We start from the raw sequence: 24,554 nt of genomic DNA on the forward strand, positions 1-24,554 counted from the left end.
TGGCCAAGATAAAGCAAAGCAGTGCGATAAAAACAACAACACAGAGTTACATATGGGATAAACAAAAAACGTACAGTCAAAAACACAATAGAAAATCTATATACAGTGTGTGCAAATGTAGTAAGTTATGGAGGTAAGGCAATAAATAAATAGGCCATAGTGCAAAAGAATTACAATTTCGTATTAACATAGCGTTACCTGCTATGATCCCATCCATTTGCTCCAAGGCGGCTGCCAACATCTCGCTGGCGTCGGACATCATCTTCACCGTCCCACTGTGAATCTGAAAGAGAACAGAAGTGTGAAGTCATAAGTAAAGACCAATGACGCCTGAACAGCCATTGCCCAGAAGACTACAGCCATTGCCCAGAAGACTACAGCCATTGCCCAGAAGACTACAGCCATTGCCCAGAAGACTACAGCCATTGCCCTGAAGACTACAACCTACAGTACAAGTTAGACGATGTGCTTGTAAAAACGTCAGTGTCTGAAAATGTATGGCATTTCAAAGCTTTTAAAACTTGAGCAGTAAATTACATTAACCCCCTGGGAAGTTCAAGTCTACACATTACACACAGACAGAACTAAAGTGGACAGAGACCACCCAAGAGTCAGGACCCCCCTACATTACCACACTAGCAGATTTGACAACTTTTTACAGTAATACTTGATGAATGGCATTTCTATGCACCTTCATTTGTAAGCCACTTCCCGGTAGTAAGGATAATGTTCTAGCCCACAGTTAGTTGTAGAATGAAACTGCAAATAATATGTAGGATTTTCTCCCTCCATGTGAATGGGACATTAGTGAATTCCCATGTCTTGTGTGATCAAGTATAATTACAATGCATGGCAGAGTAACTGTAGCAAAGGATTTTCTCCATCTGTTTGATAAGCTCGCCAAACAGGAAATTGGAGCATAATTGTCTGGTATTGTTGGTGGGCATTGTGGTGTCCCTGGTACATTTGAATATGAATATGAAATCGTATTCCTCATAATTTTTTTAACAAAATACATCCAATTGAAAAGGTTGCTAAAGAAGATATTATCCATCATGAATATTCATGGTTGTATGATGACAAGTTCTCAGATTCAACAGCGTTACTCCTACCATACATGCATTCTCCTATAGTGGAAATCTGGTGGCCTGAAGTTGTTGGGCATTTTTGTGCCACACAACTTCCCCATTGATGACTGCATTTAGTACAGACCTCAGCAATTCACTTTAGTAATGCGGTCAAGACTCAAGCCCATGACTGGGTGTTTCCATATGCAAATGTTGGGTAACAGCCTAGCAGTTTACAATCACCCTATCCTCCCTTTTCATCATTCGACTGTAAGTCTCTTTGGATAAAAGCATCTGCTAAATTGCATATCATCATATCATATCATCATTAAGTGCCCCAGTTTCCCCACACCTGCTCCATGACTGTCTAGGTAAAAACAATTGATCAGTGCCACTGGAATCAAAACCAGAAAGGAATCTAGACCATGGCATAGCGAGTGATGTGAACTATAAGTAACCACAACATGCCAGTCGGAAACAAAGATGAGCTCTCAGAGGCAAAACCAGTGATTTCTCACCCCACAAAAATTCCCTGAGACCATTACATTTACATTTTAGTCATTTAGCAGACGCTCTTATCCAGAGCGACTTACAGGAGCATTTAGGGTTAAGTGCCTTGCTTAAGGGCACAGACAGATTTTTCACCTAGTCGGCCCGGGGATTAGAACCAGCGACCTTTCGGTTACTGGCACAACGCTCTTATCCACTAAGCTACCTGCCACCCTTAGACCAGTCATGGGAATTGAGAGTGGGCTCTTATCTGGAATAATGATGCTATTCTACCAGGGATCTCTCCCCACAGTGTGTTGGCTTGACTGGAATTCCAAGCTTCCATAACAAAGTATCACTCCCAGCCTCAGGATGTCACAAGCAGCTCATTCACTTAAAATGGACCAGACAACTTCACTTTCATGGTAGGCCTAACGTTATATTACATATTGAATTCACGAAAACAAATGTACAATCTGAATGAGAAATGTAAAATAGCCTGAGAGGATATGAAATCACGACGCAAAGTCAATTGAATTGGAGGGTAATGAGAGAGAGCCCTCTCCTTGTCCAGGGCAGAAGGGCAGCATAACTCAGGGTTGGAGGGGGGAGGGGGGGGTGAGTTGTTGTGGAAAACGCTGAGGGGGCTTACTTCATTTCCTTTCCCCCTGGGTCAGAGAGTCACACCCAGAAACTCTCTGATGGAAGGGAGTTGCTCAAGCAGAAAACATTTCCAGAAGAAAACAATTCCAGCTTTATAAAGCTGCCCACATAATTGTCTTGGATGGTTTTCACAGCCTTTAAAAAAGGCACATAAAGCAGAATCATTGTTCATTGGACATTCCAATTGATAACTCAAATAATCTGAACGACGTTATCGTCAAGATGAATTATTTGCTGACTAAAGGCTACCTATAGAATGCAGGGTGGCGTAGCAGTGTGGTCGTGTACTCTTGTGTGTCTGTGTAAATAGCCTGTTTTTTGTTAGTTTTTTTCGTACATATTTCCCTATCACATTTTCATCCTTCTACTAAATATACTTTCCTGCAACCCGCCTCACTCAATGTGGAACGGATTCTATTATTGACTTACCTTTTATCTAGGATCTCCAGTTGAAACTAGCTAGCCAGCTAACTAGCTACTTGCTATTAGCCACCGTTAGCGGTTTTTCACCCAGAACATCGGATTTTCTGCCAGAATAACTGAATCACTGGACATTAACACCGGATCGCAACTAGCTAGCCGCAACCGGATGGATGTTACTGTTGGCTAATCACCACTGCCCCCGAAGCAAGCACTAGTTAGCCTTGAGCTAGCCTCGAGCCAGGCCTATTTCCCGGCTATCTACCTCTCTGTCTACCAGACGGGAGTAGCCAGCTAACTAGCTACTTGCTATTAGCCACCGTTAGCGGTTTTTCACCATTGTCCGTGGCCTGCACTACCTACCAGCCAGCTCTAGCCTGGACTATTATCGGCCAGTCTGCACTGTCTGCACAGCGCGTTAATGACCCAGAACATATAGTTTTTTCTGCCGGAATCACTGAATCACTGGACCTTTAACACCGGATCATAGCAACTAGCTAGCTGCAACCAAATGGATGTTGTTGTTGGCTAAATCAGCCTTGAGCTAGCCTCGTGTCAGGCTCATCTCCCGGCTATCTACCTCTCTGTCAACCGGACGGGACCTCCTAGAGTCGACACGGAGCCCCGCCGATCCATCACGACTGGTCTGCCGACGTAATCGTCTGTGGTTTCAACAGGCTTCCCGTTGCGACGACAACGAAGATCCATCTGCTAGCACCGGCCCGCTAGCACACGCAAACAACAGCCGTGCTTCCTGCTCGCCTGTGCTATAGCACCAATTCGAACTGCTCTCGGACTCACATATTGCTGTTCACTGGACCTTATGATCACTCAGCTGCACAGCTGATGCCTGCTGGACTGTTCCTTTACACGGTACCCTGTCCTGTTTATCTGTTTAGCCTCAGCCCAAACTTTCATCGCCATTACCAGTTGTTGTCTTAGCTCTCTCGAATAACACCTGTGATTGCTTTATGCCTCGCCTATTGCTGTTCCAGTTAGTTCTTATTATACAATTTCACTGTAGAGCCCCAAGTCCCTCTCAAACTGCCTCAAATAGCTCCTTTGTTCAACCCCCCATACACGCGGAGACCGGCTCAATCGGTGCCTACAGTGATGCTATCTCTTTCATTGTTACCCAATGCTTAGGTTTACCTCCACTGTACTCATATCCTTCCATATCCTTGTCTGTACATAATGCCCTGAATGTATTCTACAACGCCCGGAAATCTGCCCCCTTTATTCTCTGTACCCAACGCACTAGAAGAACAGTTCTTAAAGCCTTCAGCCGTACCCTTATTCTAGTCATCCTCTGTTCCTCTGTTCCTCTGGTGATGTAGAGGTTAACCCAGGCCCTGCAGCCCCCAGTATCACTCCTACTCCCCAGGCGCTATCATTTGTTGACTTCTGTAACCGCAAAAGCATTGTTTTTTTGCATGTTAACATCAGAAGCCTCCTCCCTAAGTTTGAGTTATTCACTGCGTTAGCACACTCCGCCAACCCTGATGTTCTAGCAGTGTCTGAATCCTGGTTTAGGAAGGCCACCAAAAATTCAGAGATGTCCATTCCCAACTACAACATTTTCCATCTAGATAGAACTGCCAAAGGGGGTGGAGTTGCAATCTACTGTAGAGATAGCCTGCAGAGCTCTATCATACTATCCAGGACTGTGCCCAAACAATTTGAGCTCCTACTTCTAAAAATCCACCTTTCCAGAAATAAGTCTGTCACTGTTGCCGCTTGCTACAGACCCCCCTCAGCCCCCAGCTGTGCCCTGGACACCATATGTGAATTGATTGCCCCCCATCCATCCTCAGAGTTCGTACTGCTTGGTGACCTAAACTGGGATATGCTTAACACCCCGGCCATCCTACAATCCAAACTAGATGCCCTCAATCTCACACACATTATCAAGGAACCTACCACGTACAACCCTAAATCCGTAAAAAGGGGCACCCTCATAGATATCATCCTGACTAATTTAACCTCTAAATACACCTCCGCTGTCTTCAACCAGGATCTCAGCGATCACTGCCTCATTGCCTGCGTCCATAATGGGTCCGCGGTCAAACGACCACCCCTCATCACTGTCAAATGCTCCCTAAAACACTTTAGCGAGCAGGCCTTCCTAATTGACCTGGCCCAGGCATCCTGGATGGATATCGATCTCATTCCGTCAGTAGAGGATGCCTGGTTGTTCTTTAAACGTAATTTCCTCTCAATCTTAAATAAGCATGCCCCATTCAAAAAATTCAGAACTAAGAACAGATATAGCCCCTGGTTCTCCTCAGACTTGATTGCCCTTGACCAGCACAAAAACATCCTGTGGCGTACTGCTTAAGCATCGAATAGCCCCCGCAATATGCAACTTTTCAGGGAAGTTAGGAACCAATATACACAAGCAGTTAGGAAAGCAAAGGCTAGCTTTTTCAAACAGAAATGTGCATCCTGTAGCACTAACTCCAAAAAGTTTTGGGACACTGTAAAGTCCATGGAGAATAAGAGCACCTCCTCCCAGCTGCCCACTACACTGAGGCTTGGAAACACTATCACCACCGATAAATCTACAATAATCGAGAATTTCAACAAGCATTTTGCTATGGCTGTCCATGCTTTCCACCTGGCTACCACTACCCCTGCCACCAGCTCTGCACCCTCCGCTGCAACTTGCCCATGCCCCCCAAATGTGTCAAATCGGAGGGCCTGTTGTCTGGACCTAAGTCAGTCTCTATGGGGGTGCCACAGGGTTCAATTCTTGGGCCGACTCTTTTCTCTGTGTATATCAATGATGTCGCTCTTGCTGCTGGTGATTCTCAGATCCACCTCTACGCGGACGACACCATTTTGTATACATCTGGCCCTTCATTGGACACTGTGTTAACAAACCTCCAAACGAGCTTCAATGCCATACAACACTCGCCCACCCGACTAGAATCACTACTCTCGATGGGTCTGACCTAGAGTCTGTGGACAACTACAAATACCTAGGTGTCCGTTTAGACTGTAAACTCTCCTTCCAGACTCACATTAAGCATCTCCAATCCAAAGTTAAATCTAGAATCAGCTTCCTATTTCGCAACAAAGCCTCCTTCACTCATGCCTCCAAACATGCCCTCGTAAAATGGACTAACCTACCGATCCTTGACTTCGGCAATGTAATTTACAAAATAGCCTCCAACACTCTACTCAGCAAATTGGATGTAGTCTATCACAGTGCCATCCATTTTGTCACCAAAGCCCCATATACTACCCACCACTGTGACCTGTACGCTCTTGTTGGCTGGTCCTCACTACATATTCGTCGCCAAACCCACTGGCTCCAGGCCATCTATAAAATCACTGCTAGGCAAATCCCCGCCTTATCTTAGCTCATTGGTCACCATAGCAACACCCACCCGTAGTATGCGCTCCAGCAGGTATCTCTCACTGGTCATCCCCAAAGCCAACACCTCCTTTGGCCGCCATTCCTACCAGTTCTCTGCTGCCAATGACTGGAACGAACTGCAAAAATCTCTGAAGCTGGAGACTCTTATCTCCCTCACTAACTTTAAGCATCAGTTGTCAGAGCACCTTACCGATCACTGCATCTGTACACAGCCCATCTGAAATTAGCCCACCCAACTACCTCATCCCCATATTGTTATTTATTTTGCTCATTTGCACCCCAGTATCTCTATTTGCACATCACCTCCACATCTATCATTCCAGTGTTAATACTAATTGTAATTATTTTGCACTATGGCCTATTTATTGCCTTACCTCCATAACTTGCTACATTTTCACACACTGTATATATATATATATATATATATATATATATATATATATATATATATATACACACACACAGTGGGGGAAAAAAGTATTTAGTCAGCCTACAATTGTGCAAGTTCTCCCACTTAAAAAGATGAGAGATGCCTGTAATTTTCATCATAGGTACATGTCAACTATGACTGACAAAATGAGAAGAAAAAAATCCAGAAAATCACATTGTAGGATTTTTTATGAATTTATTTGCAAATTATGGTGGAAAATAAGTATTTGGTCAATAACAAAAGTTTCTCAATACTTTGTTATATACCCCTTGTAGGCAATGACACAGGTCAAACATTTTCTGTAAGTCTTCACAAGGTTTTCACACACTGTTGCTGGTATTTTGGCCCATTCCTCCATGCAGATCTCCTCTAGAGCAGTGATGTTTTGGGGCTGTCGCTGGGCAACACGGACTTTCAACTCCCTCCAAAGATTTTCTATGGGGTTGAGATCTGGAGACTGGCTAGGCCACTCCAGGACCTTGAAATGCTTCTTACGAAGCCACTCCTTCGTTGCCCGGGAGGTGTGTTTGGGATCATTGTCATGCTAAAAGACCCAGCCATGTTTCATCTTCAATGCCCTTGCTGATGGAAGGAGGTTTTCACTCAAAATCTCACGATACATGGCCCCATTCATTCTTTCCTTTACACGGATCAGTCGTCCTGGTCCCTTTGCGAAAAAACAGCCCCAAAGCATGAAGTTTCCACCCCCATGCTTCACAGTAGGTATGGTGTTCTTTGGATGCAACTCAGCATTCTTTGTCCTCCAAACACGATGAGTTGAGTTTTTACCAAAAAGTTATATTTTGGTTTCATCTGACCATATGACATTCTCCCAATCCTCTTCTGGATCATCCAAATGCACTCTAGCAAACTTCAGACGGGCCTGGACATGTACTGGCTTAAGCAGGGGGACACGTCTGGCAATGCAGGATTTGAGTCCCTGGCGGAGTAGTGTGTTACTGATGGTTACTTTGGTCCCAGCTCTCTGCAGGTCATTCACTAGGTCCCCCCGTGTGGTTCTGGGATTTTTGCTCACCGTTCTTGTGATCATTTTGACCCCATGGGGTGAGATCTTGCGTGGAGCCCCAGATCGAGGGAGATTATCAGTGGTCTTGTATGTCTTCCATTTCCTAATAATTGCTCCCACAGTTGATTTCTTCAAACCAAGCTGCTTACCTATTGCAGATTCAGTCTTCCCAGCCTGGTGCAGGTCTACAATTTTGTTTCTGGTGTCCTTTGACAGCTCTTTGGTCTTGACCATAGTGGAGTTTGGAGTGTGACTGTTTGAGGTTGTGGACAGGTGTCTTTTATACTGATAACAAGTTCAAACAGGTGCCATTAATACAGGTAACTAGTGGAGGACAGAGGAGCCTCTTAAAGAAGAAGTTACAGGTCTGTGAGAGCCAGAAATCTTGCTTGTTTGTAGGTGACCAAATACTTATTTTCCACCATAATTTGCAAATAAATTCATTAAAAATCCTACAATGTGATTTTCTGGATTTTTTTTCTCAATTTGTCTGTCATAGTTGACGTGTACCTATGATGAAAATGACAGGCCTCTCTCATCTTTTTAAGTGGGAGAACTTGCACAATTGGTGGCTGACTAAATACTTTTTTTCCCCACTCTGTGTGTGTGTATATATAATATATATATATATATATATATATATATATATATATATATATATATATATATATATATTATTTTTTTGTTGTATTTTTTTTTTACTTTATGTTTTGTTTTACCCCATATGTAACTCTGTTGTTGTTTTTAATCGCACTACTTTGCTTTATCTTGGCCAGGTTGCAGTTGTAAATGAGAACTTGTTCTCAACTGGCTTACCTGGTTAAATAAAGGTGACATAAAAAAAAGGGTGGTGTACCACTGGGCTCCTCCTTAAGGCGTCCACATGCTTCCCAGCCTAAACAGTTCGGTAGAGTTCGTGCATATATTATGACGACATTTTGTGACGATTCCGCTCGTTTTGGACATTTAGTTTTTTCCGGCTGTTCGGGCACACACATTTTTTTCTGGAGGCAAGCCGAAGTTCAGAGCCGAAGTCTACGCCCCTTCGTCTGTGATTGGTCAACAGTAGGGATTCTTCAATAAAGTCTGTTGTCATTCAATGAGAGGACTCATTTTCATGCAAATATTTTCATTGAAAAATACTGCACCAAATTTTAGTTAGATGTAAAATTACGCAACTAAGACCTCTTCGGCAAAAATGTCAAAATTAATGACAGATTTCTTGAGTTATCTTAGATTAATTCTGACTATTTTGAGGAAGTGTATACTGGCTACGGCATCTCAAAATGGACAAACAGTACTATTGCCGCTAATTTCTAGTTTTTCAAGCAAAGGTCTTATAAGAGAGCATGCTGACGCCTTTAGTACCATTGTTTTTTCCTCCCAAGGCATTTCCTTCTGATGGAAAGCCATCCCACTCTCACTCCAGGGAGGGAGGAAGCTTTATTTGGTCAGCCGTCTGTCTCACACCCCAAGGGGGAAACCCAAAACGTGGATATTTTTCTAACTGGAAGAGCAGTTTTTAGAATCCAAACATGAACATTCCCTCCATGGGATAGTAAAATGAAACTAATAAGAAGCATAAAGAAAGGGTAGCAGTAAGGCACTAAAGCAGGTAAGCTTGAGTTCCTTTAACATAATTCAGTATGCAAAACATGACTTAATACTTGGTGGCAAAACCCTTGTTGGCAATCACAGAGGTCAGACGTTTCTTGGAGTTGGCCACCAGGTTTTCACACATTTCAGGAGGGATTTTGTCCCACTCCTCTTTGCAGATCTTCTCCAAGTCATTAAGGTTGAGGCTGACGTTTGGCAACTCGAAACTTCAGCTCCCTCCACAGATTTTCTATGTGATTAAGGTCTGGAGACTGGCTAGGCCACTCCAGGACCTTAATGGGTTTCTTCTTGAGCCACTCCTTTGTTGCCTTGGCCGTGTGTTTTGGGTCATTGTCATGCTGGAACACCCATCCATGACCCATTTTCAATGCCCTGGCTGAGGGAAGGTGGTTCTCACCCAAGATTTGACGGTACATGGCCCCGTCCATCGTCCCTTTGAGGCAGCATTCCTCCTCCTCCAAACACGGCGAGTTGAGTTGATGCCAAAGAGCTCCATTTTGGTCTCATCTGACCACAACACTTTCATCCAGTTCTCCTCTGAATCATTCAGATGTTCATTGGCAAACTTCAGACGGGCCTGTATATGTGCTTTCTTGAGCAGGGGGACCTTGCGGGCGCTGCAGGATTTCAGTCCTTCACGGCGTAGTGTGTTACCAATTGTTTTCTTGGTGACTATGGTCCCAGCTGCCTTGAGATAATTGACAAGATCCTCCCGTGTAGTTCTGGGCTGATTTCTCACCGTTCTCATAACCATTGCAACTCCACGGGGTGAGATCTTGCATGGAGCCCCAGGCCGAGGGAGATTGACAGTTCTTTTGTGTTTCTTCCATTTGCGAATAATCGCACCAACTGTTGTCACCTTCTCACCAAGCTGCTTGGTGATGGTCTTGTAGCCCATTCCAGCCTTGTGTAGGTCTACAATCTTGTCCCTGACATCATTGGAGAGCTGTTTGGTCTTGGCCATGGTGGAGAGTTTGGAATCTGATTGATTGATTGCTTCTGTGGACAGGTGTCTTTTATACAGGTAACAAACTGAGATTAGGAGCACTCCCTTTAAGAGTGTGCTCCTAATCTTAGCTCGTTACCTGTATAAAAGACACCTGGGAGCCAGAAATCTTTCTAATTGAGAGGGGGTCAAATACTTATTTCCCTCATTAAAATGCAAATCAATTTATAACATTTTTGACATGCGTTTTTCTGGATTTTTGTTGTTGTTATTCTGTCTCTTACTGTTCAGATAAACCTACCATTAAAATTATAGACTGATCATTTCTTTGTCAGTGGGCAAATGTACAAAATCAGCAGAGGATCAAATACCTTTTTCCTTTTTCCAATTAGTTAGTGATTTTACTGATAGCAATGTTATGAATTATTAAGTGATTAAAACTCATAATTCCCCACCCCATTCTTTCTGCAGGTATCTTTGAATCTTCATTCGGAGCATATACACTGCTCAACAAAATAAAGGGAACACTAAAATAACACATCCTAGATCTGAATGAATGAAATAATCTTATTAAATACTTTTTTATTTACATAGTTGAATGTGCTGACAACAAAATCACACAAAAATTATCAATGGAAATCAAATTTATCAACCCATGGAGGTCTGGATTTGGAGTCACCCTCAAAATTAAAGTGGAAAACCACACTACAGGCTGATCCAACTTTGATGTAATGTCCTTAAAACAAGTCAAAATGAGGCTCAGTAGTGTGTGTGGCCTCCACGTGCCTGTATGACCTCCCTACAACGCCTGGGCATGCTCCTGATGAGGTGGCGGATGGTCTCCTGAGGGATCTCCTCCCAGACCTGGACTAAAGCATCCGCCAACTCCTGGACAGTCTGTGGTGCAACGTGGCGTTGGTGGATGGAGCGAGACATGATGTCCCAGATGTGCTCAATTGGATTCAGGTCTGGGGAACGGGCGGGCCAGTCACCATAGCATCAATGCCTTCCTCTTGCAGGAACTGCTGACACACTCCAGCCACATGAGGTCTAGCATTGTCTTGCATTAGGAGGAACCCAGGGCCAACAGCACCAGCATATGGTCTCACAAGGGGTCTGAGGATCTCATCTCGGTACCTAATGGCAGTCAGGCTACCTCTGGCGAGCACATGGAGGGCTGTGCGGCCCCCCAAAGAAATGCCACCCCACACCATGACTGACCCACTGCCAAACCGGTCATGCTGGAGGATGTTGCAAGCAGCAGAACGTTCTCCACGGCGTCTCCAGACTCTGTCACGTCTGTCACATGTGCTCAGTGTGAACCTGCTTTCATCTGTGAAGAGCACAGGGCGCCAGTGGCGAATTTGCCAATCTTGGTGTTCTCTGGCAAATGCCAAACATCCTGCACGGTGTTGGGCTGTAAGCACAACCCCCACCTGTGGACGTCGGGCCCTCATACCAACCTCATGGAGTCTGTTTCTGACCGTTTGAGCAGACACATGCACATTTGTGGCCTGCTGGAGGTCATTTTGCAGGGCTCTGGCAGTGCTCCTCCTGCTCCTCCTTGCACAAAGGCGGAGGTAGCAGTCCTGCTGCTGGGTTGTTGCCCTCCTACGGCCTCCTCCACGTCTCCTGATGTACTGGCCCGTCTCCTGGTAGCGCCTCCATGCTCTGGACACTACGCTGACAGACACAGCAAACCTTCTTGCCACAGCTCGCATTGATGTGCCATCCTGGATGAGCTGCACTACCTGAGCCACTTGTGTGGGTTGTAGACTCCGTCTCATGCTACCACTAGAGTGAAAGCACCGCCAGCATTCAAAAGTGACCAAAACAGCCAGGAAGCATAGGAACTGAGAAGTGGTCTGTGGTCACCACCTGCAAAACCAGTCCTTTATTGGGGGTGTCTTGCTAATTGCCTATAATTTCCACCTGTTGTCTATTCCATTTGCACAACAGCATGTGAAATTTATTGTCAATCAGTGTTGCTTCCTAAGTGGACAGTTTGATTTCACAGAAGTGTGATTGACTTGGAGTAACATTGTGTTGTTTAAGTGTTCCCTTTATTTTTTTGAGCAGTGTATTTAACAAAGTTTAGGGAAAACGTGGTTCCATAAAAACCTGAGGGAGATTTTACCGTAATGCCGTTACTAAAGTTTGCATCTGCACAGTTCTTCCACTAAATTAGTTTTTGTACATTTTTATGTAGAAGTTGTTAAAAGTAGTCCTTGTGCATAGAGTCGTATGGTTTGTTAAACTTTGAAATCAATGGGTTTTTTTTGGCATACATTTTAAAGTTTAAAAACTGAGTCAAAGTGTGATTCCGTTACCGTGGAATTGCTCTAAAGCACAAGCTACACGCTGTTTATCAGTGCCCAAAATCACTCGCTAGCTAAGTTCCAACTCTGTGTTTGTCAATGAAGCTAACAGGTAGAAGCTAGCAGGCACATTGAGCAGCCAAGCCACAATCAGCTATTCAAGTCACTGGCGAGGTGTGTGCTTTAGTGCCGTTTAGTTTTTTACACCTTTCTCAACATCTATTACCAGAATGTGCATCTGTCTGGCAGTGTTTCATAGGGAATCATGTTACAAAACAGGTCGCGGGGGGATACAAGATGCTCGCCAATGGGTTTTGGAATATTGACAATACAATATATCAAGAGTACTCTGTTAGTCTCAATTCTCATTTTGCCCAAAATAGTGGCACACTCTAATGATTGACACCAAACACATCAGCAAGTGGCCACTCCATAAAGGGCTTAGGGCCAAGGGTTATTTCAACATAACGTGTTGTCTTATGTAAACAAGTCTGAGGTGCTGCGTAATGGGCAAGTCTGTCTCACTGTCTGGAGGTTCTAGGCTGCTATGATTGGATAGAGCGGAATCAGGACAGCTGCTTCTCTCGTGTTAGTGGGCACTGGGTGTGGGCATGATCGTAATCCATACCCAACCCTTCAGTAAGTCGTGACAAACTCACTTACAAAACTCAGTTTTGGACGAGACTGACTTAATGACCAAAATGATCCTATTTACACTCTGTAGTCAATTTTGACAGTATAATTAATGTTCCTGACTCATACTGATGCCACATAGAACCAACTTCTCTGGTTTTTAACAGCCTAAGGGGCAGTTGACATTGAAATAATAGCTGAGAACATATCTTTATCTAATATTAAAATCTGGACCTAATGAAATCAACTGAAGCGTACCTTTTGAGAGCCTTTAGAGCGCAATTGACACAATGGAAAAACAAATACAATTTTAATGCGTGTCTTTGCTAAAATGGTTAGTGGGAATTAACACCACATAGGCCATCCCACTCTCAATGACTCACTGAACCAGTAAAGTACAACTTTATGGTGAAGAGCAAAGAGTTTTCCATTGTGGTTATATCACTCAGTGGCTGGCAGATTCAGAGTTTTAAAACCACCGAAAAAAGTTATTATCTACGCAGCCTTGTAAAGTACTGTCTGTCAGGAATGGCAAATCTCCGGAGCTACGCTACACAGACAGTTCTACTGTGGGTAAATGCATTGAAACCTTCTTTCATTCCAGAGCAGTTCAGTGCTCAGTGTGAGGTGTCAGTTCAGTACCCGACACTGGCATCTCTGTGAGCTGTATGACCCGCAGTCCGTAACACCCTCCCCCGGATTCCTTCAAACCTCCTCCAGATGTGCTCCTCTCTCATTTATATCAAATGTTATTCGTCACATGCGCCAAATACAACAGGTGTAGAACTTACAGTGAAATGCTTACTTACAAGCCCTTAACCAACAATGCAGTTAAGAAAAATAAGTGTTAAGTAAAAAATAGATATGTAAAAAAAAGAAATAATAATAATTAAAGAGCAGCAGTAAAATAACAGTAGCGAGGCTATATACAGGGGGTTATGGTACAGAGTCAATGTGAGGGGGCACAGGTTAGTCGAGGTAATTGAGGTTATACGTACATGTTGGTAGCGGTAAAGTGAATATGCATACATAATTCTCTGTAGCTCAACTGAGAGCATGGCGCTTGTAACACCAGGGTAGTGGGTTCGATCCCCGGGACCACCCATACATAAAAAAAAAAAAATGTATGCACACATGACTGTAAGTCGCTTTGGATAAAAGTGTCTGCTAAATGGCATATTATTATATTATTATAATAAACAGAGTAGCAGCAGTAAAAAGAGGGGGTGGGGGGGACAATGCAAATAGTGCGTTTAGCCATTTGATTAGCTGTTCAGGAGTCTTACAGTGAGGGAAAAAAGTATTTGATCCCCTGCTGATTTTGTCCGCTGATTGAGTTTGCCCACTGACAAAGACATGATCAGTCTATAGTTTTAATGGTAGGTTTATTTGAACAGTGAGAGACAGAATAACAACAAAAAAATCCAGAAAACGCATGTCAAAAATTGTATAAATTGATTTGCATTTTAATGAGGGAAATAAGTATTTGACCCTTCTGCAAAATATGACTTAGTACTTGGTGGCAATACCCTTGTTGGCAATCACAGAGGTCAGACGTTTCTTGTAGTTGGCCACCAGGTTTGCACACATCTCAGGAGGGATTTTGTCCCACTCCTCTTTGCAGATCTTCTCCAAGTCATTAAGATTGAGGCTGACCTTTGGCAACTTGACCCTTCAGCTCCCTCCACAGATTTTCTATGGGATTAAGGTCTGGAGACTGGCTAGGACACTCCAGGACCTTAATGTGCTTCTTCTTGAGCCACTCCTTTGTTGCCTTGGCCGTGTGTTTTGGGTCATTGTCATGCTGGAATACCCATCCACAACCCATTTTCAATGCCCTGGCTGAGGGAAGGAGGTTCTCACCCAAGATTTGACAGTACATGTGCCCGTTCATCGTCCCTTTGATGCAGTGAAGTTGTCCTGTCCCCTTAGAAGAAAAACACCCACAAAGCATAATGTTTCCACCTCCATGTTTGACGGTGGGGATGGTGTTCTTGGGGTCATAGGCAGCATTCCTCCTCCTCCTCCAAACACGGCGAGTTGAGTTGATGCCAAAGAGCTCCATTTTGGTCTCATCTGACCACAACACTTTCATCCAGTTCTCCTCTGAATCATTCAGATGTTCATTGGCAAACTTCAGACGGGCATGTATATGTGCTTTCTTGAGCAGGGGGACCTTGAGGGCGCTGCAGGATTTCAGTCCTTCACGGCCTAGTGTGTTACCAATTGTTTTCTTGGTGACTATGGTCCCAGCTGCCTTGAGATCATTGACAAGATCCTCCCGTGTAGTTCTGGACTGATTCCTCACCGTTCTCATGATCATTGCAACTCCACGAGGTGAGATCTTGCATGGAGCCCCAGGCCGAGGGAGATTGACAGTTCTTTTGTGTTTCTTCCATTTGCGAATAATCGCACCAACTGTTGTCACCTTCTCACCAAGCTGCTTGGCGATGGTCTTGTAGCCCATTCCAGCCTTGTGTAGGTCTACAATCTTGTCCCTGACATCCTTGGAGAGCTCTTTGGTCTTGGCCATGGTGGAGAGTTTGGAATCTGATTGATTGATTGCGTCTGTGGACAGGTGTCTTTTATACAGGTAACACGTGAGATTAGGAGCACTCCCTTTAAGAGTGTGTTCCTAATCTCAGCTCGTTACCTGTATAAAAGACACCTGGGAGACAGAAATCTTTCTGATTGAGAGGGGGTCAAATACTTATTTCCCTCATTAAAATGCAAATCAATTTATATAATATTTTTGACAAGCATTTTTCTGGATTTTTTTGTTGTTATTCTGTCTCTCACTTTTCAAATAAACCTACCATTAAAATTATAGACTGATCATTTCTTTGTCAGTGAGCAAACATACAAAATCAGCAGGGGATCAAATACTTTTTTCCCTGTATGGCTTGGGGGTCGAAGCTGTTAAAAAGCCTTTTGGACCTAGACTTGGCGCTCCGTTACCGCTTGCCTTGCGGTAGCAAAGAGAACAGTCTATGACTAGAGTGGCTGGAGTCTTTGGCAATTTTTAGGGCCTTCCTCTGACACCGCCTGGTATAGAGGTCCTGGATGGCAGGAAGCTTGGCCCTAGTGATGTACTGGGCCCTAAGCACTACTCTCTGTAGTGCCTTGCGGTCGGAGGCTGAGTAGTTGCCATACCAGGCGATGATGCAACCAGTCAGGATGCTCTCGATGGTGCAGCTGTAGAACTATTTGAGGATCTGAGGACCCATGCCAAATCTTTTCAGTCTCCTGAATAGGCTTTGTTGGGCCCTCTTCATGACTGTCTTGGTGTGTTTGGACCATGATAGTGTGTTGGTGATGTGGACACCAAGGAACTTGAAGCTCTCAACCTATTCCACTACAGCCCCGTCGATGAGAATGGGTGCGTGCTCGGTCCTCTTTTTCCTGTAGTCCACAATCATCTCCTTTGTCTTGATCACATTGAGGGAGAGGTTGTTATCCTGGCACCACACGGCCAGGTCTCTGACCTCATCCCTATAGGCTGCCTCATCGTTGTCGGTGATCAGGCCTACCACTGTTGTGTCGGCAGCAAACTTAATGATGGTGTTGGAGTCGTGCCTGGCCATGCAGTCATGGGTGAACAAGAAGTACAGGAGGGGACTGAGCACGCTCCCGAGGGGCCCCCGTGTTGAGGATCAGCGTGGCAGATGTGTAGTTACCTACCCTTACCACCTGGGGGCGGCCCGTCAGGAAGTCCAGGATCCAGTTGCAGAGGGAGGTGGTTAGTCCCAGGGTCCTGAGCTTAGTGATGAGCTTTGAGGGCACTATGGTATTGAACGCTGAGCTGTAGTCAATGAATAGCATTCTCACGTAGGTGTTTATTTTGTCCAGGTGGGAAAGGGCAGTGTGAAGTGCAATAGAGATTGCATAATCTGTGGATCTGTTGGGGCGGTATGCAAATTGGGAGTGGGTTTAGGGTTTCTGGGATAATGGTGTTGATGTGAGCCATGACCAGCCTTTCAAAGCACTTCATGGCTACAGACGTGAGTGCAATGGGTCGGTAGTCATTTTAGGCAGGTTACCTTAGTGTTCTTGGGCACAGGGACTATGGTGGTCTGCTTGAAACATGTTGGTATTACAGACTCAGTCAGGGACAGGTTGAAAATGTCAGTGAGGAAACTTGCCAGTTGGTCAGCGCATGCTCGGAGTACACGTCATGGTATTCTGTCTGGCCCTGCGGCCTTGTGGACGTTGACCTGTTTAAAAGGTCTTACTCACATCGGCTACGGAGAGCGTGACCACACAGTCGTCCGGAACAGATGATGATCTCATGCATGCTTCAGTGTTGCTTGCCTAAAAGCGAGCATAGAAGTAATTTAGCTTGTCTGGTAGGCTTGTGTCACTGGGCAGCTTGCTGCTGTGCTTCCCTTTGTAGTACATAATAGTTTGCAAGGCCTGCCACATCCGACAAGCGTCAGAGCCGGTGTAGTACGATTCAATCTTAGTCCTGTATTGACGCTTTGCCTGTTTGATGGTTCGTTGGAGGGCATAGCGGGATTTCTTATAAGCGTCCGGGTTAGAGTCCCACTCACTCAATGCGGATGTTGCCTGTAATCCATGGCTTCTGGTATGTACGTACGGTCACGGTGGGGACGACGTCATCGATGCACTTATTGATGAAGCCAGTGACTGATGTGGTGTACTCCTCAATGCCATCGGAAGAATCCCGGAACATATTCTAGTCTGTGCTAGCAAAACAGTTGCTAATGGCCTTATACAGCTTGTTGAGTGCGGTCTAAGTGCCAGCATCGGTTTGTGGTGGTAAATAGACAGCTACGAAAAATATAGATAAACTCTCTTGGTAAATAGTGTGGTCTACAGCTTATCATGAGATACTCTACCTCAGATTAGATTTTGTGCACCAGCTGTTATTTACAAAATATACACAGACCGCCACCCCTTGTCTTATACACACACAGTACCAGTCAAAAGTTGACACACCTACTCATTCAAGGGTGTTTCTTTATTTTTACTATTTTCTACATTGTACAATAAGTGAAGACTTCAAAACTATGAAATAACACATAAGGAATCATGTAGTACCAAAAAGTGTTAAACAAATCAAAAATATATTTTATATTTGAGATTCTTCTTGATGACAGCTTTGCACACTCTTGGCATTCTCTCAACCAGCTTCATGAGGAATGCTTTTCCATCAGTCTTGAAGGAATTCCCACATATTCTGAGCACTTGTTGACTGCTTTTGCTTCACTCTGCGGTCCAACTCATCCCAAACCATCTCAATTGGGTTGAGGTCGGGTGATTGTGGAGGCCAGGTCATCTGATGGAGCACTCCATCATTCTCCTTGGTCAAATAGCCCTTACACAGCCTGAAGGTGAGTTTTGGGTAATGTTGAAAAACAAATGATAATCCCACTAAGCGCAAACCAGATGAGATGGCGTATCGCTGCAGAATGCTGTGGTAGCCATGCTGGTTAAGTGTGCCTTGAATTCTAAATAAATAACAGACAGTGTCACCAGCAAAGCACCCCCACACCTCCTCCTCCATGCTTCACGGTGGGAACCACACATGCGGAGATTATCCGTTCACCTACTCTGCGTCTCACAAAGACACGGCGGTTGGAACCAAAAATCTCAAATTTGGACTCATCAGACCAAAGGACAGATTTCCAACGGTCTAATGTCCATTGCTCGTGTTTCTTGGCCCAAGCAAGTCTCTTCTTCTTATTGGTGTCCTTTAGTAGTGGTTTCTTTGCAGCAATTCAACCATGAAGGCCTGATATAACATCTGAACAGTAGATGTTGAGATGTCTCTGTTACTTGAACTCAGTGAAGCATTTATTTAGGCTGCAATCTGAGGTGCAGTTAACTCTAATGAACTTACCCTCTGCAGCAGAGGTAACTCTGGGTCTTCCTTTCCTGTGTCGGTCCTCATGAGAGCCAGTTTCATCATAGCGCTTAATGGATTTTGTGACTTCCCTTGAAGAAACTTTAAAAGTTCTTGAAATGTTCCGGGTTGACTGACCTTCATGTCTTAAAGTAATGATGGACTGATGTTTCTCTTTGCTTATTTGAGCTGTTCTTGCCATAATATGGACTTGGTCTTTTACCAAATAGGCCTATCTTCTGTATACCACCCCTACCTTGTCACAACACAACTGATTGGCTCAAACGCATTAAGGAAAGAAATTCCACAAATTAACAAGGCACACCTGTTAATTAAAATGCATTCCAGGTGACTACCTCATGAAGCTGGTTGAGAGAATGCCAAGAGTGTGCAAAGCTGTCATCAAGGCAAAGGGTGGCTACTTTGAAGAATCTGAAATATAACATATTTTGATTTGTTTAACACTTTTTTGGTTACTACATGATTTCATATGTGTTATGTCATAGTTCTGATGTCTCCACTATTATTCTACAATGTAGAAAATAGTAAAAATAAAGAAATGAGTAGGTGTGTCCAAAGTTTTGACTGGTACTGTACACACACACCAACCGACTGGCTTCACTCTTACAGTAGGCCTGTTGTCTAAGGGCAATTCCACGATAACGGAATTACGCTGAGATTCCGATTTATCACTTTAAAAAAATGTATGCCATATAGTTGTATGTTTTGTTAAACTTGGAAATCAATGTTTTTTTGTTTGGTATACATTTTAAAGTGAAAAATCTGATTGTCAGCGTAATTCCATTACCACAGAGTTTCCCCTAATATAATCTCACCTACTCACTGATAACAACCATTCCACTAGACTGCACTGGCCATTGTGTGCAAACTCCTCTGAACAACCAGCGGGTTCTTCTTTATCAAAGCATCAAAGCTTTCCGAGTCACCAGAAAAAACAAAAGTCTACCACTCGAAAAAAAAAGATGATTCAATCTCTTGGGAAAAAAGCTTCTCTACGTGAATGTTTTCCTAGTAAGGCCTCATTATTGAATGTGTGCATTGTAAGCGAGGGCTAACCCATTTGGCTCCGGTTTGCCTTTGAAATCATTGGGTAGACGTTATTTTGGTTTATTTACATATTTTGACATCAACCAGATGTAGAGATATGGAGGGGAGGGGAGACTCATTCGAAAAGAAAACACACCTCCTGGCCCATTGACGATCCTCACACACACAATTTCCAATAGCTACATAGCTATAGAGTTCCAGCTGTGCCACAGATGTGTCCTTCACAACTAAACTGACCTACGCACTTGTCTCCCCTTCAGCTGGTGAGCTGTTGTTTAACAGGGGGCTCAAAATATGGTAGATAATTAAATACCCCATATAGCACAATGCTTGAGTCATACAAATTAAGAATGTCCTAACAGTAGTACTGGATGTTGGTTTGGTCATACAGCACCTAAAAACACAACATCAGGTGATTTCAGTATTCAGAGCCATGAAATAGCCTACCATGTAAAGCCAAACAAAAACATACAACTAAAATAAACGTGCAACACAACTATTTCCTGAACAGTATCCTACTATTTAAAACAACTTGGCTTGTTTGCATGCTTCTTTTACTTAGATGGCTAATGGTCCTTTTGTCATGTCTGGAGTGAGGTCAGGTTGCAGTCGTACTAGTAGGCTGGGACTTCACCCTTGTGGTCGTGGCTCTGTAGACACGGCACACAAACAGCTCTTTGTCCTGCACAGTGTCACATGGAACGCGAGGGATACAGAACACAAGGTACGACCGTTTTCAGCATTTCCCGACTAAATTACAGCCAAAAACACACACTTGAAGAAAATAAAAACGGGGGAGGGGGGAAAGCAACTAGGCACCTCAATTCTGAACAGTGCACTACAAAATACACATCAGTCCAACTAATAGCCACACTGAAACTGAATGTCAGTTTAATTATGCATTCTATGTATGTCCTGGGGCTAGTCATCATTAGCTATAGTTCTGATGCACAGATGTTTGACTATCTGCCACTGTAGACTAAATACGAATATGGATTTTGAAGCAGGACCTGAAAGCTTGGCATGACTGAATACAAATAAGACAGAGACAATCATCTCTGAAGTTAGACTAGGCTGTTTAGTGAACTAGGCTGCTGGCCAAAGCATCCCTGCACTCAGGATGACCTTCGCCTTGTACCGTTAGGAAGTCCTTCCTGTCACGTGCTTGAGAAATGTCTTCCTTTCAGTCACACTGTCTGCCTTTTTCCCAGCTACAATTCAGAGCTTTACGCTGATTTTTTTATTTTTACAAGGAGCACCTACGTGTGCACCTAAGTCGAAAAATGTAGGCTCACACAAAGAAATTTAGAAGCACAACGAAAAATATTTGAGGTATTAAAGCTAGAATCCTTAATTTTTCTAGGCGCACTGGTGCTCCTAAATTAAAAATCCAGGTCGCACAGCAAAATATTTAGGCACATATGCGAGTAAAATGGTTGCACTGTAGAGCCCTGCTACTACTGGTATGTGACGCAAGCCAAAGATCTTGACAAAGAGGTTTTTAGCGGAAACAGAAAGCACATTATTCCAGTCAGGAATTCCATAGACTACTGTAAATGCAAATATGTGTATAAGAATTCAACAACAACAAGTGCAATGAATGAAACAAAGAGTCTTCACATTAAAATGTCAAGTACAAGAATCATGTCTACTCCAGCAATGCCCCAACTGCTTCACAACATTTGTGTTTAACAAAGAGTCGCGCCCAGGAGCTGTCCCACCACTCAAAATACGCCACCGCAGGAGTAGTCCTCCAGAAGTATGTATGGAATGTCAACGTGTAGGAAAAGTAGGTCTGAATGGTGGAGTATGGCCTCAGGACCAAATCTAGTAGAATGGGTGCAGCTGAAGGAAGGGTTTTTTAAGCTAGATGCATGACATCTATTACTTTACGTAGCTAGGATAGCTAGGTCTGTCAAATAACTCAGTTGAACACTGGATGAAGGAGCTGTAGGCTAAAATACTTTGCTCTCTGCTCTTCACAACAAACTAGGACCAACCCATGCTATATCAATGAACTTCACCTCCTCTGCTGGAACTGACTCAACTATGGCTGAGGAACAAACAACTGACAGGACACACTGCCTGAGGAAATGAAAAATGTCAACAAAACTATTCTGCACATAATGCAGATATAGATTAATGGATATTTCCTTGAAAAACCTTTTAAAAGGACAGACACCCAGTTGATTGTTTCCTTGGTACTAGGTTGGAGGGCACAATTTTGTCAATATAAAGCTGTCACTATAGCTCTTGGAAGTCTGGCCTTTCGGCTGTACCTGGCTTGAACAACAACTTTCAGCTGGACTTGGGGTGAAAAGTATGTTGTCTTGCAGCACTGATACAGATTTCAAACGATTATCCTTGCCTGATAATGTTGCAGTCATTGGACACAAAACTGTATAATACAGTCAAATACATGTGACTGCATGCTATCCTTAGGACATTTGTCTGGGGGGGAAAATAGAATCTACTATACAGTAATTGGTCTGAGTGCAGCAGACTGAACCAAGGTCTTTGAGAGTAAATCCTTTGTTATGCTTTCAGTCAGTCCCCCCCTCCTCCCTCCCCCCTCCCAAAGACACCCAATACACAGAGCGATAGCCAAGAGCAAGGACACAGACAATATCTCAGGAAGGAGCGCTCTTTCCTGGACAATTTAAGACTACAGAGTAATACCAATAAAACTAAGAGCCCTTAAATAAAAGGACACAATGAATGAATTTGGCATGAGCTCTAGATCAACAATTTTTATTAACCATTGCAACTGTGATGTTTTCGTTGTTGAACTATCTTGTGAACGTGTCCTTGTCTCCCACAATTGCACGAATGAATCACCCCCTTTATGAATAGGCCTAACTTACAGTTAATGAATCTACCTGGAGGTAACGTTGACCTACCTACCTGAGGTGTACATACCATATGTAAAAACTTCAGTGGCATGCAACACTTTTTAATATTTGTGATGTTATTGCTCATTGCTACACTGTAACCATAATCAAGAGTTGTGGTAAAGGTGAAAATGTATTCATTGTATCACAATGTTGCCCATTCATTGTTTTTTTTGACCATGTCAAAGTTGCGGTCTCATCAACTGATTACTGACAGCTGTGCACAGCAGTATCGTAAGTCAATGAGGAAAATAACTGTCCAAGAAAGTTGGTCTCAAATGTTTTCCATTGTTTTTCTATTTAATTTCATAGTAAAACTACTGTTATTGACCATGAATAACCCAATGGCGCAGACTAAATTTAACCCATACAAACAATACAATTGACGGTCAAAGTCTAAAAACTGGTGCGATATAACTGGAATACACATTTTCACATTTAAAACAACGTACCCAATTCAAGAGGAATAACTTCACACGTGGACTCCTTGATGGGCGACCTTTCCGCTATTCCAAAAGTTCACTTTTCAGTGCTCTCTCGAGCGGTATGCAACACCTTTCGATAGAGCTGCATAACGAATTCCCAATTTCCAGAAGTTTGCGATATATCACACTGCGCATGCGCCAACCAAGGCCAATCACAGACTACTACATAGCGTTTGCTATTCAATCCAATTTCAACCCCGTGTATGCTAAATTATTTTTGGATTTGAAGACGATTGGTTTTCACTTTGGAGGGGATAAAATAACTAATTGAAAACTGGCCATTATACATGAGACAAATAACATATATATGTGTGTAATATATGTTTTATTTTATGAATATCATTCATATTGAATACCATATCATACTGATATGATTATGATTTTGCTTCCTCCACCAAACTGTCTGAAAATTGATGATTAACAGATTATGTCCGTCAGGTTTTTACACAACAGCTGTACGGTATGAATGTTGCTCTTCATTTCATTATTTTAGGTTCTGATCATGATGTTCTCTAGGCAACGTACCTTAGCTTGGTGGGCATTCTGCTGTAGGCTGATTTGATGGACTGTCTAAGGGCACTTCAGTAATCAGTACAATTCGTTTAGAGTTAGGAAATGATGGAAACTGAGTGCACTCTGAAGAAAATAACAGTGGTCAACAGGCAAATTGACACAGGATATAATCCTAGTTGTATCAAAGGAGAAGATACTAATAAACCAACAGCTAGTTGAGCATACCTTTGCTTCGCTTACTAAACTCCACTCTGTGGTGAAGGAAGTTTCTGATGACTCCACCAACGGAGTGGCGCAAAGACCAGGCTTTGTGGAATCTAGCTCCGAGTAATCTAGTCCACAAACCTTTGCTGGGCATAAAATCAATTCTGACTGCCACCCCTGGAGTAAAGCTAAATGGCTCTCTCTAGTGGTTTTAACGGTCACAGTGCATAATTGAAACTGTCAACATAGCCAGCAGCACTGCAAAAACAACACATTCCTGAAATAATTAATTCCTTGTGGCTATCACCTTGGCAAATGGGTGGATCCAGCAATTAATTTCCTGTCAACTCTATCATTCACTGATTACACATCCTCATGGAAGATTCCACCAAGTCTGGAGGAATGTGAACATATTTTTGTTTATATCTCTTTCTGGAAAATCACCACTTGAATGAACTTTCATTTTCCGGAGGAGGTTACAGTCACAGGTTCAATAGATAAAGCGTTTAATTATTATAACGAAAGTAGGCAACGT

At 43.4% G+C, this 24,554-nt stretch overlaps 1 protein-coding gene across 2 annotated transcripts in view; it reads right to left on the reverse strand.

Annotated features, from left to right (window-relative positions):
- Window positions 1–23,395, reverse strand: part of LOC121579054 (liprin-beta-1-like) — a 40,082-nt gene extending 16,687 nt beyond the window's left edge. For both annotated transcript variants that reach the window (XM_045210384.1, XM_045210383.1), the window contains exons 1-2: window positions 23,270–23,395; window positions 199–283 (exon numbers count right to left, since the gene is read on the reverse strand). In XM_045210384.1, coding sequence (XP_045066319.1) covers window positions 199–262 — 64 coding nt within the window. In that variant the 5' untranslated portion in view covers window positions 263–283; window positions 23,270–23,395. The remainder of the gene's footprint in view (window positions 1–198; window positions 284–23,269) is intronic.
- Window positions 23,396–24,554: the final 1,159 nt, after the last annotated feature.

This window comes from Coregonus clupeaformis, chromosome 34 (genome assembly GCF_020615455.1).
Source record: "Coregonus clupeaformis isolate EN_2021a chromosome 34, ASM2061545v1, whole genome shotgun sequence".
NCBI classification, from domain to species: domain Eukaryota; kingdom Metazoa; phylum Chordata; class Actinopteri; order Salmoniformes; family Salmonidae; genus Coregonus; species Coregonus clupeaformis.